This window comes from Leishmania mexicana, chromosome 20 (assembly GCF_000234665.1).
Source record: "Leishmania mexicana MHOM/GT/2001/U1103 complete genome, chromosome 20".
Taxonomy (NCBI): domain Eukaryota; phylum Euglenozoa; class Kinetoplastea; order Trypanosomatida; family Trypanosomatidae; genus Leishmania; species Leishmania mexicana.
Genome location: NC_018324.1, coordinates 2,547,127 through 2,557,526, shown reverse-complemented (window position 1 = coordinate 2,557,526; position 10,400 = coordinate 2,547,127). Strand labels below are relative to the sequence as shown.

Below are 10,400 nucleotides of genomic sequence, written 5' to 3'. Positions count from 1 at the left end.
CTGGTGGTGATAGGTGCACTGTTGCTCTGTACGCAAAAGGAGAAGCATGCAATCAACAATAAAAGAGTGAGTGACGTGAACAGACCCCTCTCATCGAATGTTAGCCCTTTCCCCACGCAGAGGAGGGGAGGAGCGGACTGAAGACTAGCTCAAATGACGGTCTGTCATCAAGGTGCCGACTGCTACTCTACGGGACGCGTTCGCATGCCGCTTGCTTTGACATGTATGTGCGTCATGTACGCCTTCTCCCTCTGTAGGAGGTGCTTACACTCGCCAGGTTGCCGATGCGATGATGTTTTCGACTTCTCCTCCCCTTCCGCTTGCCTTTGGCATCAGCTTCGTTGTGTTGCCTCTCCCACCCTCTACTCCACCCTTTTCGGTTCTCCCCCTTCACCTGCCTTTGCCTTGTTAAGCGCCTTCCACGTCTTGGCCCGGCATCAGAGCACCGAACGAAGCTTCGCGTTTGTATCGTGATCGTCTTTCCAGCACAGAGTTGCCCTTTGTTCCTGCGCTTCCTTCTACAGCCCCTCTCCCGCCACATTGCTGTGCGTGTTCGCCTTGCCGATTGCCCTTTTAAGAGCGATAAAAAGTAATGTTCCGCCGTCTCTCCGTGTGCGTGCCGTTTGTCACGACGGCACGCTTCTACACCCCGTCGGAGGAGCTGAAGAAGCTCTACGCTAGCGACTTTGAGCGCGCGCAGTTCCCCGTCAATATCGTCCCCAGCGACTCTGTCACGTTCGCCAAGTTCCTGTACAAGGCGGTGGAGCCGAAGGGCAACTTTGACGCCATTCTGAAGGACTTCCAGACCATCGCTGCCGCCATCCCGAAGTTGCCTGTCTTCTGGCAGCGCACCGTGGTGGTGAGTGAGGTGAAGGAGTTCAAGTCGCTCTCCGCCCCGACGACCTTCACGCTCGAGTGGATGCAGAGCAACGGCATGCTAGACCTGCTCCCGGATGTGGCGGAGGTGTACGAGACCTACGTCAACGCCAAGACGAAACGCGTGACGGCCAAGATCTACGTCGCCCCTGGTAAGGAGCAGGACCGGGCCCTGGTGGAAAAGGCAAAGGGGGTTGCGGAGCAGGTTGTGAAGGACAACAAGCAATTTGTTGGCTACACGCTGGTGCCGAAGGTGATGGTGGATCGCTCCATTGTGGAGGGTTTTGCCGTGGATGTGCAGGGATCGTACGTAAACGAGGCCGTTGGCCGCGAGAAGGAGATGCAGGCGTCGGGCGAGGTCGATTACACCACCATCCCGCCTCCGCGTTTGTCCAAGACGACCTGGGAGGACAACATCGAGACAGAGGTGCTGCGCAAGTACCTCGACACCCTTTCCCTCTACGACGCCGAGGAGCTCAAGAGTGGCGTTTAAGTGCAGCATGCCTTTCCGTGGATTTGTCTCGGGGTTTGATGAACTCCCCGTCTCCTCCCGCAGTGACGCGCATTGCGACCACAGGGCGCAGCTGACAGCCGTGTCTGAAGGTACGGCTGTGTGCGCGTACTTGTTTTTTCTTTTTGCGCGCGTCACTCCTTTGCTTGCTTGCCGCAGCAGCCGCAGTCCCTTTTACCAGTCGACGTACCCCGACGCACGCGGCGCTCCTTGTTCTCGCTGGCATCTGCGGTCGCGGCAGGTGAAGTAGGCGTTGCCAGATCGAGAGGGAGGGGGGAGGAGAAAGCGGAAGGAATTCTGCTGCCAATCAAGCGTGTCTCTGTCGCTGTTGACGTCTCGGCTTCTATTCTCCATCACCCCAACCCCGATACCCCCGCTCCCGTCAGCACGCCACAACACGCGTGCCTTCTTGTCGCCGTCTAACAAGGATGTTGGGTTTCTCTCGTTGGTCTTGGCTGTTTATGTGTTTTTTTTTCTCTCTAGTAGGCACACCTCGTAGTAACGCATGTTTACCAATCTCCCTCAGAGCAGAGGCACAGTGCGACAGGGTAGTACCACGGCGTGTCGGTATCGCGCACCTCCTCCTCACATTTGTGACGTATCTCTCTTTGCATACGTCCTGGCCATCACCCGGTGTAGCTGCCCGCAGGTTGTGCGAGTCGCGCCCTACTCGGCACCACGCGTTTATAAGGACGCGTGCGGGAAGAGCTTCATTCGCTGCCCCTGCTCATGCCAAAGTGATAGGACGCCAGAACGCGCCTGAGCGACGGTATTCTGTGGAAGCTTCTTCGTCATGCTGCCGCTGTCTACGTGTACATGAATGCGTTTCCTAGATGCGCCCCTTCGTGGATGGCATCGCCGCTGACCTCACCTAGTTGTCTTCTCTGCGTTCTCGCTCCGCCTCTCTGACATCTCCCTTTTCTTTCCTCCCTCCCGCCCTCGCCACCATGTGCAGTATGACGCCGACACCCCCTCCCCCAACACACACACACACACACACACACACGTGCATGTATGCGGGATCACACATCACCGCAGGAGTTCTGTTTCTCAGCTACCATTCTGTTTGATTCCTTCATCCTGGGCCTGTTGAAAGCCCCTCGTTTTCTTTTCGCTCTTCTGCCTCTCTCGCTGGTTGTGCTTCTGACCTCGTTATCCATCTATCGCCAGGAGCTTCCGCATACAAGGCAAAGCCCGGACATGAAGTCCCTCTACCCCTTCGTCTGCCGTGCGGCTACGACCTACCAGCTGCACGGCCGCACAATCCCCGAGCCGTACGACTACCTCGAGGACCCAGGCAATGCCGAGACGAAGGAGTTCGTGCAGAAGCAAAACGAGACATTTGAGGCATATATGGAGTCTTCCATCGAGGTCCGAGACAAGATAGTGGAACGGGTGACGGAGATGCTCAACTACGCGCGTACAAGTAACCCGAGTCTGCACGCTGGCAAGTACTACTACCAATTCAACACCGGCCTGCAAAACCAGAGCGTCCTCATGAGGACTACGTCTCTCAAGGACGACAATCCGACTGTCTTTCTGGACCCAAACATGCTCAGTGCCGACGGCACCACTGCTCTCAAGACTTACGCTTGGAGCGAGAACGAGGAGTTGTTTGCCTACAGCCTGAGCGAAAAGGGAAGCGACTGGCAGTACATCCAGGTGCTCAACGCGGAGACGGGGGAACAACTTCCCGACAGGCTGAACTGGGCGAAGTTCTCGGGCATCTCGTGGTGGAGAAATGATGGCTTTTTCTACCAGCGCTATCCCGAGCTCAGCGAGGACGTCGACAAGGGCGCCGAGACGGACTCGGCGCAGAATCAGTACGTGTGCTTCCACAAGGTCGGGACTGCGCAGTCGGAGGATCTGGTCATTCTGCAGGTGCCCGAGCAGCCCCAGTGGATCTTGGCGGCCGAGGTGACGGTCGACCACCAGTACCTCGTCGTCCGCGTCATGAAAGGGAGTGATCCGAACAACCTTATTTGGATTGCGAAGCTGCCGACCACCTGCGAGGAGCTGAACAGGCCGCTGGAGTTCATGAAGGTGGTGAACACGTTCGTCGGTCAGTACAATTACCTCGGCAACGAGGGCGAGACGTTTTACATGGCGAGTACCAAGGATGCTTCGCGGAAAAAGATTATTTCCCTTAAGCTTGACACCGCCGAGGAAAAGGATGTCGTCGCTGAGCAGGAGTCCGTACTGAACCTTGCCGTGCTTGTGAAGGACACACTGATCATTGTGTACCTCGAGGACGTCAAGGACGTGATGTACTACCGCAAGCTGCACGGGGCAGCGGCGATGAAGAAAGTTGACCTGCCGCTCGGCACCATCACGTCCTTATTTTCTGACTATAAGAAGGACTTTGTCTCCTTCAAGGTCTCCTCGTTCATGTTGCCCGGCCGCTCCTATGTCATGAACATCAACGATCCGCAGGGCTCGCTGACCGTCTACAAGGACGACGTAGTGAGCGGCCTCAACGTTGAAGACTACGTCACGGTGCAGCACTTTTACAAATCTGCTGATGGTACGAAGATTCCGATGTTCATTGTGCACAAGAAGGGGTCCTTGTCCTCCCACTCACCGGTCATGCTGTACGGCTACGGTGGTTTCGGCATTTCGCTGACCCCCACCTTTAGCCCGTCGCGTATTGTCTTTCTGCAGAACCTCGGCGGCGTTCTCGCCATCCCGAACATTCGCGGCGGCAACGAGTACGGCCAGTCGTGGCACGACGCCGGGCGCCTTACGAGGAAGCAAAACTGTTTCACCGATTTCATCGCCGCCGCCAAATACCTCCACAGCAACAACATTGGTTCCCCTGCCACGACGGCCATCATGGGCGGCTCCAACGGCGGCCTCCTCGTCGCCGCCTGCGCCAATCAGGCTCCTGACGCGTTTGCGTGCGTCGTGTGCCAAGTAGGCGTCCTTGACATGTTCAAGTTTCACAAGTTCACCATCGGCCATGCTTGGATCTCCGACTACGGCAACCCGGATGAGGAGAAGGACTTCAAAGTATTGGAGAAGTACAGCCCCATCCACAATGTGCGCACCGGCGTCAAGTACCCGGCCATCCTCGTGGTAACCGGTGACCACGATGATCGTGTGGTGCCGCTGCATTCGCTCAAGTACGTTGCCACGCTGCAGCACGCGAACCCGGAGCTGGGTGGACCCTTCCTGGCGCGTGTTGAGGTGGCTGCAGGTCACGGCTTTGGCAAGCCCACCAGCAAGGTCATCGCCGAGACGTCCGACATATATGCCTTTATGGCGAAGAACACTGGTGCAGTGTGGCACGCCTGAGAGCGATTTTTTTCTTTGTTGTATCCTCACCGTATGCCCATTCCACCGCGAACCCGCACACAAAAATGTACGCGCATACACGACGACACTTCACCTGCCGCCGCTGCACCACGGCTACATCCTCGGCGTGTAGGACGAGCTGCCCTCCTGCGGAATCGGGCCATGCGCCTCGCGGACACTTCGTGTCCGTCCTCGTCCTTTTCTTTCGCGCACGTGCTGCGTGATCGGCGACAGACGGACCCAGGTGCACTGCACGCCTTGACCCGCGCGGGCCGCGTGCAGGGTCCGGCTCGAGGGTGGAGGCGGTGGGCGTCTGTCGTGCGGGTAGCAGCGGGGTGGTGGTCCGGGCGCATGCCGGGTGAGCTCAGAGAGGAGGTGGACCAGCCTCAGGCCAGGCTCCCTCTGAGACCCTGCATACCCTGCTTCTATGGCATGCCTCGCCCTGAGGGCCCTCGAGCCGCGGCAGCCCGCAATGTGGACCGGGCCTTGCTCTCCACACCGGCGCCTGCACGACTCGAGGGTGCTCTCGTGACGCTGCCGGCATCTGTGCCACATCAGCCCACCTGGGCGGATGAAGGAGGTGCCGCCCAGTGCGCGCACGTGCGCCGTGGCGTTCGTCGGCGTGGATGTCCTCGCGCCGTTCTCGCTCATCACTCGCGCTCTCCTGACGACCGCGTGCCTCGGTTGGATGCGGTACACCACATGCCAGCTGTGCTTGGCAGGGCGCGTGCGCATATTGCTTGTATTTTTTTCACCATGTGGCCTGGTGTCGATATGAGAGACTCGCCAAGTATCATGCCTGTTGAACTGGTGACGCGATTCGTAGTGAGCTTGTGCGCTGGTGACCATGGCGGCAACTCTCTTCGGCACCGCACCAGCTCCGACCAGTCCACCGGCACCAAGACCCCGCAGCTGTGCCCGAGAGCACGTTGTGCAGGCGCTTGTCATCTCCACAGAGTGTGGATACTGGACCCGGATATCAGGGTGCGGTAGCCGGCCATCGTCCGGGCTGAGGGGTGAATGAAGGAGCCCGCTACATTCATTCCTCCCGATGTGTGGGGAAGGGGGTCGTAGCGGTGAGTTGGTGCGGGCGTGCTTGCTGAAACGGCCGTATCTCTCTCCCTCTCTTCTTGGCTTCTGCCCGGACGTTGACGAGCACGCTGGTGCTCGTTGGTCAGCGCTTCGACTCTGTTGTACCCCCTCCCTTCACGACCGTTCGCCTGACTCTCAATCTCACGTTTGCCGCCCTCTTCTTCATATGTACTGCGTGTAGGGCATCGGGGGTGGGGGGTGCTTTGCTTACGTCGCCGTTGACGCTGACGCTGTTCCTCGCACGCTTACGTGGTGTGCGTCACACCGCCCGCGTGTGCGCCTGCTTGTCGCTGCGCAATGTTGCGCACTTTTTTTTACCGCCGGGGTGCTCTTCTGTTGTTCTCACTCAAGTTCACGCTCTTGACGGGGGACTCCTCAGTGCGCGGCGTCTCGGGGTCCAGTGCCTCATCGTTGGGGAGGCCCTGCAGGCCCCCTTCCCCCTCCTCCCTTGTATCCCTGCGAATGCACGGCCACATGTGGTGGTGACAGGCTCGAGGGTGCCCGACGACGTGGGGGAGGTGAGAGCGATTCAGCGCTACGGATATGGCGGCTTTGGGGTCGTGGATGGCGCTGCGCCGGAGCAAGCTGTGGCCGTGAGCACGCTTTGCGCCATGCCTAGGATATAAGACGCGCGTGTCGGCGTGGCTCGCACGTACCTGCTTCGGCCGCCTCACTGCCCACTGGTGTGACGGGAGCCTGAGCTACCTCCCCCCTCAGACGGAGAAAGAGAGAGGTGCGCCAGGTGGCGACCAGCACAGTGGGGGCGACCCGTGAGGCGGCCTGGGAGGGTGTGTGGGCTGAGGTAGAGGCTGGGGGAGAGGCCTTGCTCGTGTGGCCGAGTCGGCGCAGAGTGCTGTGGCGCCCGCGTGTCCAGCGCTGCTTGGCACCACGCGACGTGACTGCGTAAAGGCATGCCGAGATGAGCTTATGCTCCCGGGAGGAATCGGCACGTGGGAGAAGAGAAACGACTGAGCCAGTCTCACCTCCAGACGTGCGTTCCTGTATTGGGTGCGAATGCTTTCTTTTTTCGGCCTTTAACGGTGTCGTCTGGGTCACTGAGAGACGTTCACAAATAGGCATGCATGCTTGAGCGTGTCTGTGCGTCTTTCTTGGCAGTGTACGTGCGGACGCGTAGTTGAAGTGCAGAGCAGAGCTGCATTAAAGCAAGGAATGCAGCCACAGTCGTCCACGTCAGGTGTTGTAAGCAGCTAGGAGCTAGACACCTGTCTCATGACGGTGAGTCGTTTGGCGCGCGGAACCCCTGCCTGCTGCCTCTTTGCGCCTTTCTACCGTCCGTGCGCGATGGCGAGCGGCTTAGAGGACGCAACAGCCACTCTCTGGATGTCTTGCAATGGCGTTGTTGGCTGGCGGACAACGGAATGGGCGCGAGCTTGTCCGCAGACAGCATCGGTTTCGTCCTCTTTTCTATGTTCATCGACTTCGGAAGCTGGCCCTCGTCTCTTCTGCAGGTGTACGTTTCGCGACGCTCAACAGCTCGTGTGCTCACACAGACCCCCATCCCCCCCCCCCCAACACACAGAGGTGCCGCCATCATGGCATCCAGCCCCTCCACTTCTTCCTCGCAGTCGTTGGCCGCGCACTTCCCGGAGCGGACGGGTGGCCCGGCGCGGAGGCTGCAGCCCTCTGCGAATACTACTTGGACGCTTCACGGCCTCCTCCTGACCGACCTGTGGGAGGAGCCGCTGCACACGAGCAGCCGCACGCGCGATCGCCTTGGCTATATCGACTTTGGCATGGTGATACCACCCATCCGTGCCTTCCTCTACTCCATGCTTATTCCCTACGCCTGCTACCCCATTGCGCTGGTGCATCTTTATGGGTTTTACCGCTGCACTCGGACAATGGTGTTCCCCAAGTACTACAAGCGGCAGCGCTACTCTGATCGCGTCATGTACGGTGTTCAGAAGCGCGTGTACGACACGCGGCAGAAACGTATTTTGGAGTCGCAAATCGATGACGTTCAGGAGATTCAGCATGCGCTGGAGGTGGCGGGCGCAGCACGTAACCAGTTCGTGGATGACCCGTACCGCAAGGGCACGGCCTACCTCGTAGTGGAGCAGAAAATCATGAAGGCGGAGGCCATCTTCACCGGCGAGAACTGGGCCTGGGCCTTTATCTCGGACACCTGTCGCTACGTCACGCCAATGCTCTTTGCGTACCTGTTCCACCCGTCATGCAAGCGCTTGACAGTGGACTTGCGGCTGTGGAGGCAGGGCCGTCTACACTGGCGGCAGGCGCGCCACCCCGTTCTCAATTTCTTCAAGACGTATAACGAGTACAATCAGGCGATGCGGCGTATCAACATTACGAGACCTGCCCCAAAGGGTGCCCAGCCGTGGAGTCGCAATCTCTGAGCTGGCTGCCGCGGCATAGGCTGCTTCTTCGTCGTCATGCTACGACACATCTTGCAGGCATCCCGCCACTGGTTTGTTTCCTATTTGTCGTACGTCTGCCAGCTCTCAAAGAAATACGTGTGGTGCCTTCGAGCGTGTGCCTGGCGCTCATGCGCAGCGTGGCGTCTCGCCTGCACGCGTGCGGACATGCATGTGCCGATGGTGTCTCCGCTTGTGCGTCTGTGGACCATGTAAAGACGTGCGCGCGCGTCTGCCGGTGTACGGCGGCGGGAGCCCAAGAAGAAAGAAGGACAAAACCAAGTAGAGGTTTACTGGGTTCTGTCGACTATGCCAGTCACAAACACGCGCGCGCACACCAACACAGCTCACGCCTGACCTACGGTCATCATGAAAGTGGCTAGCGCCACACGTGCGACCCCGTTTCACGGGCTCTCATCTTCTCCCTTCGTTCGTACCTGTCCCCTCTTCTCTTCCCTCCCACCATGCACGCACCCCTCCCCTCTCTTGCTTCGCTCTTCCACCCCGCGTGTCCTGTCACCCAACTCTCATCATTATTGTTCCGCACTCGCCACTATCGTCGCTGCGCTATGCCGTTGCGGATGTGCTTCTCCTCTTGACTTCGCACTGCTTATTGGAGAGAAGAAAACGCTGTACTCTTGTGTCCTGTGCTCGCCTTTTTCTCCACCCTCGCCGCCGCACCCACACACAGCCGACGCGCACGTACTTTCGGGGGGTGGCGGCGCACTGGGCATATGAGCGTCGAGGACGACTACCGCGCCTCTATCGCGCAGGCACGCGAGGAGGATCACAACAGCTGTGGATACCGTCGCAAACTGCGCAGCGAATACCAAGATGACCTCCTCAAGAAGCGCATCGCACAAGTCCGCAGTTGCTTTCTGAGAGACGTTCGCTTCCACAGCGCTCGCCGTTCCACCGCGGAGGAGAGCGTGATGCTCACTCTTCGAAGCACTGCAGCCTGCTGGTCGAAGGTGTGCGAGCGGTCCATTACCCGCCAGCTCGATATCGAGTCTGCCACGAAACAGAAACAGTTGCGCGACGTCGCCTTCCTTGAACGCACACATCAGCGAGAGGTGGATGTGCAGCGCAGTGTGGAGGAGACCGATCAGGCACGGTGGGTGGACTTGAACGCGCGGTACGCTGCTCAGCTGCTCACCGACCGCAACGCTGCGGTGCAGGCAACATTGAACGACATGATGGAACGCACTGCGCAGTGCTTGAGTGAACTGGAGGAGAATCGCCTCGACCACGCAGGCACAACGCTGCTCGCAGCCTTTTCGGTGGAGGCGACGCTGCGGCGGCTGAGCTCGGTCGACGACGGCGCTGTTTCAGCTGTGCGGGAGGCGTTTCACCACATCTTCCACGGCAGCCCGTATGCCCAGTCGAGCCCCGCATTTCTTGCCCTGCTAGAGTTCTGCTACGGGCAGCAGCAACCCAGGCCACCGCTGGCGCAGGTGCATTGTCTGTGCTCGGTGCCCATCTTGGTAGTAGATGGCCCCAAGTACAGCGGCAAGAGTCTCTTGATCACCTTTTTGAAGTCGAAATACCACCTCCTGTGCATCTCAGACGAGACGCTGGTGCAGCGTGCCCTGCAAGCCGCCTCTCCAGACGCGATGGAGAAAGAGGAGGAAGGTGCCGATGAATGGGCTGAACTCGGGCGCTGCCTCCAAGAGACGCTTTTGGACGGCGGCGCTGTGAGCGTGCAGTTCATGACGGAGTTGCTGTGTCTGCAGCTGACGGAGCTGCGAAATGCACGTGAGCCACTGCCGTATGACGCCGTTCTACTCGAGGGTGTTGTCCGCTCCGTCGACGCGTACAAGACGCTGGCGCAGCGACTCAGCAATCAGCTGCTGCACCCGCACCTCAAGGTTGCACAGAGATGGGGCCTGTCAACGACTGCTCTAGTCGGTGGTGGCGACGGCGGCGGCAGCGCGGCAGACGAGGAGGCGACGGCAGGGGATCTTCCACCCCTTTTGCGTCTGCCCGATCATCTCTCTTCGGAGTACGACATGCCCGCGAAGCCGGAGCCAAAGGTGCGGGCCCCCAAGAAGGTGGATCTCGCCGCCCTTCCCCCTGCGGAGCTACCAGAAGTGGAGGACACGGAGGCCGCCCAGGAGGCGGAGCGCGCCTTTGTAGCTCGGGCTGAACGTGAGCTAGCCTCCCTCCCTACGGTGCTCTCCGGGGTGCTGCACATCAGCTGTGCCCCGGAGGAGGTGTTTCACCGCTTTGCAGGG

General features: G+C 59.5%; 3 protein-coding genes across 3 annotated transcripts; all 3 read left to right on the top strand.

Annotated features, from left to right (window-relative positions):
• Nucleotides 1-592: 592 nt before the first annotated feature.
• Nucleotides 593-1,369, top strand: LMXM_36_6760 (conserved hypothetical protein; the record flags this gene model as incomplete). The annotated part of the gene is made up of 1 exon (XM_003874986.1): nucleotides 593-1,369. One exon carries the CDS (start codon nucleotides 593-595, stop codon nucleotides 1,367-1,369), a length of 777 nt encoding a protein of 258 aa, XP_003875035.1.
• A 1,218-nt stretch (nucleotides 1,370-2,587) lies between these two features.
• On the top strand, nucleotides 2,588-4,681 carry LMXM_36_6750 (putative prolyl oligopeptidase; the record flags this gene model as incomplete). The annotated part of the gene is made up of 1 exon (XM_003874985.1): nucleotides 2,588-4,681. The coding sequence occupies one exon, from the start codon at nucleotides 2,588-2,590 to the stop codon at nucleotides 4,679-4,681; it is 2,094 nt and encodes a 697-aa protein (XP_003875034.1).
• A 2,645-nt stretch (nucleotides 4,682-7,326) lies between these two features.
• LMXM_36_6740 (conserved hypothetical protein) lies at nucleotides 7,327-8,148 on the top strand (the record flags this gene model as incomplete). The annotated part of the gene is made up of 1 exon (XM_003874984.1): nucleotides 7,327-8,148. One exon carries the CDS (start codon nucleotides 7,327-7,329, stop codon nucleotides 8,146-8,148), a length of 822 nt encoding a protein of 273 aa, XP_003875033.1.
• Nucleotides 8,149-10,400: the final 2,252 nt, after the last annotated feature.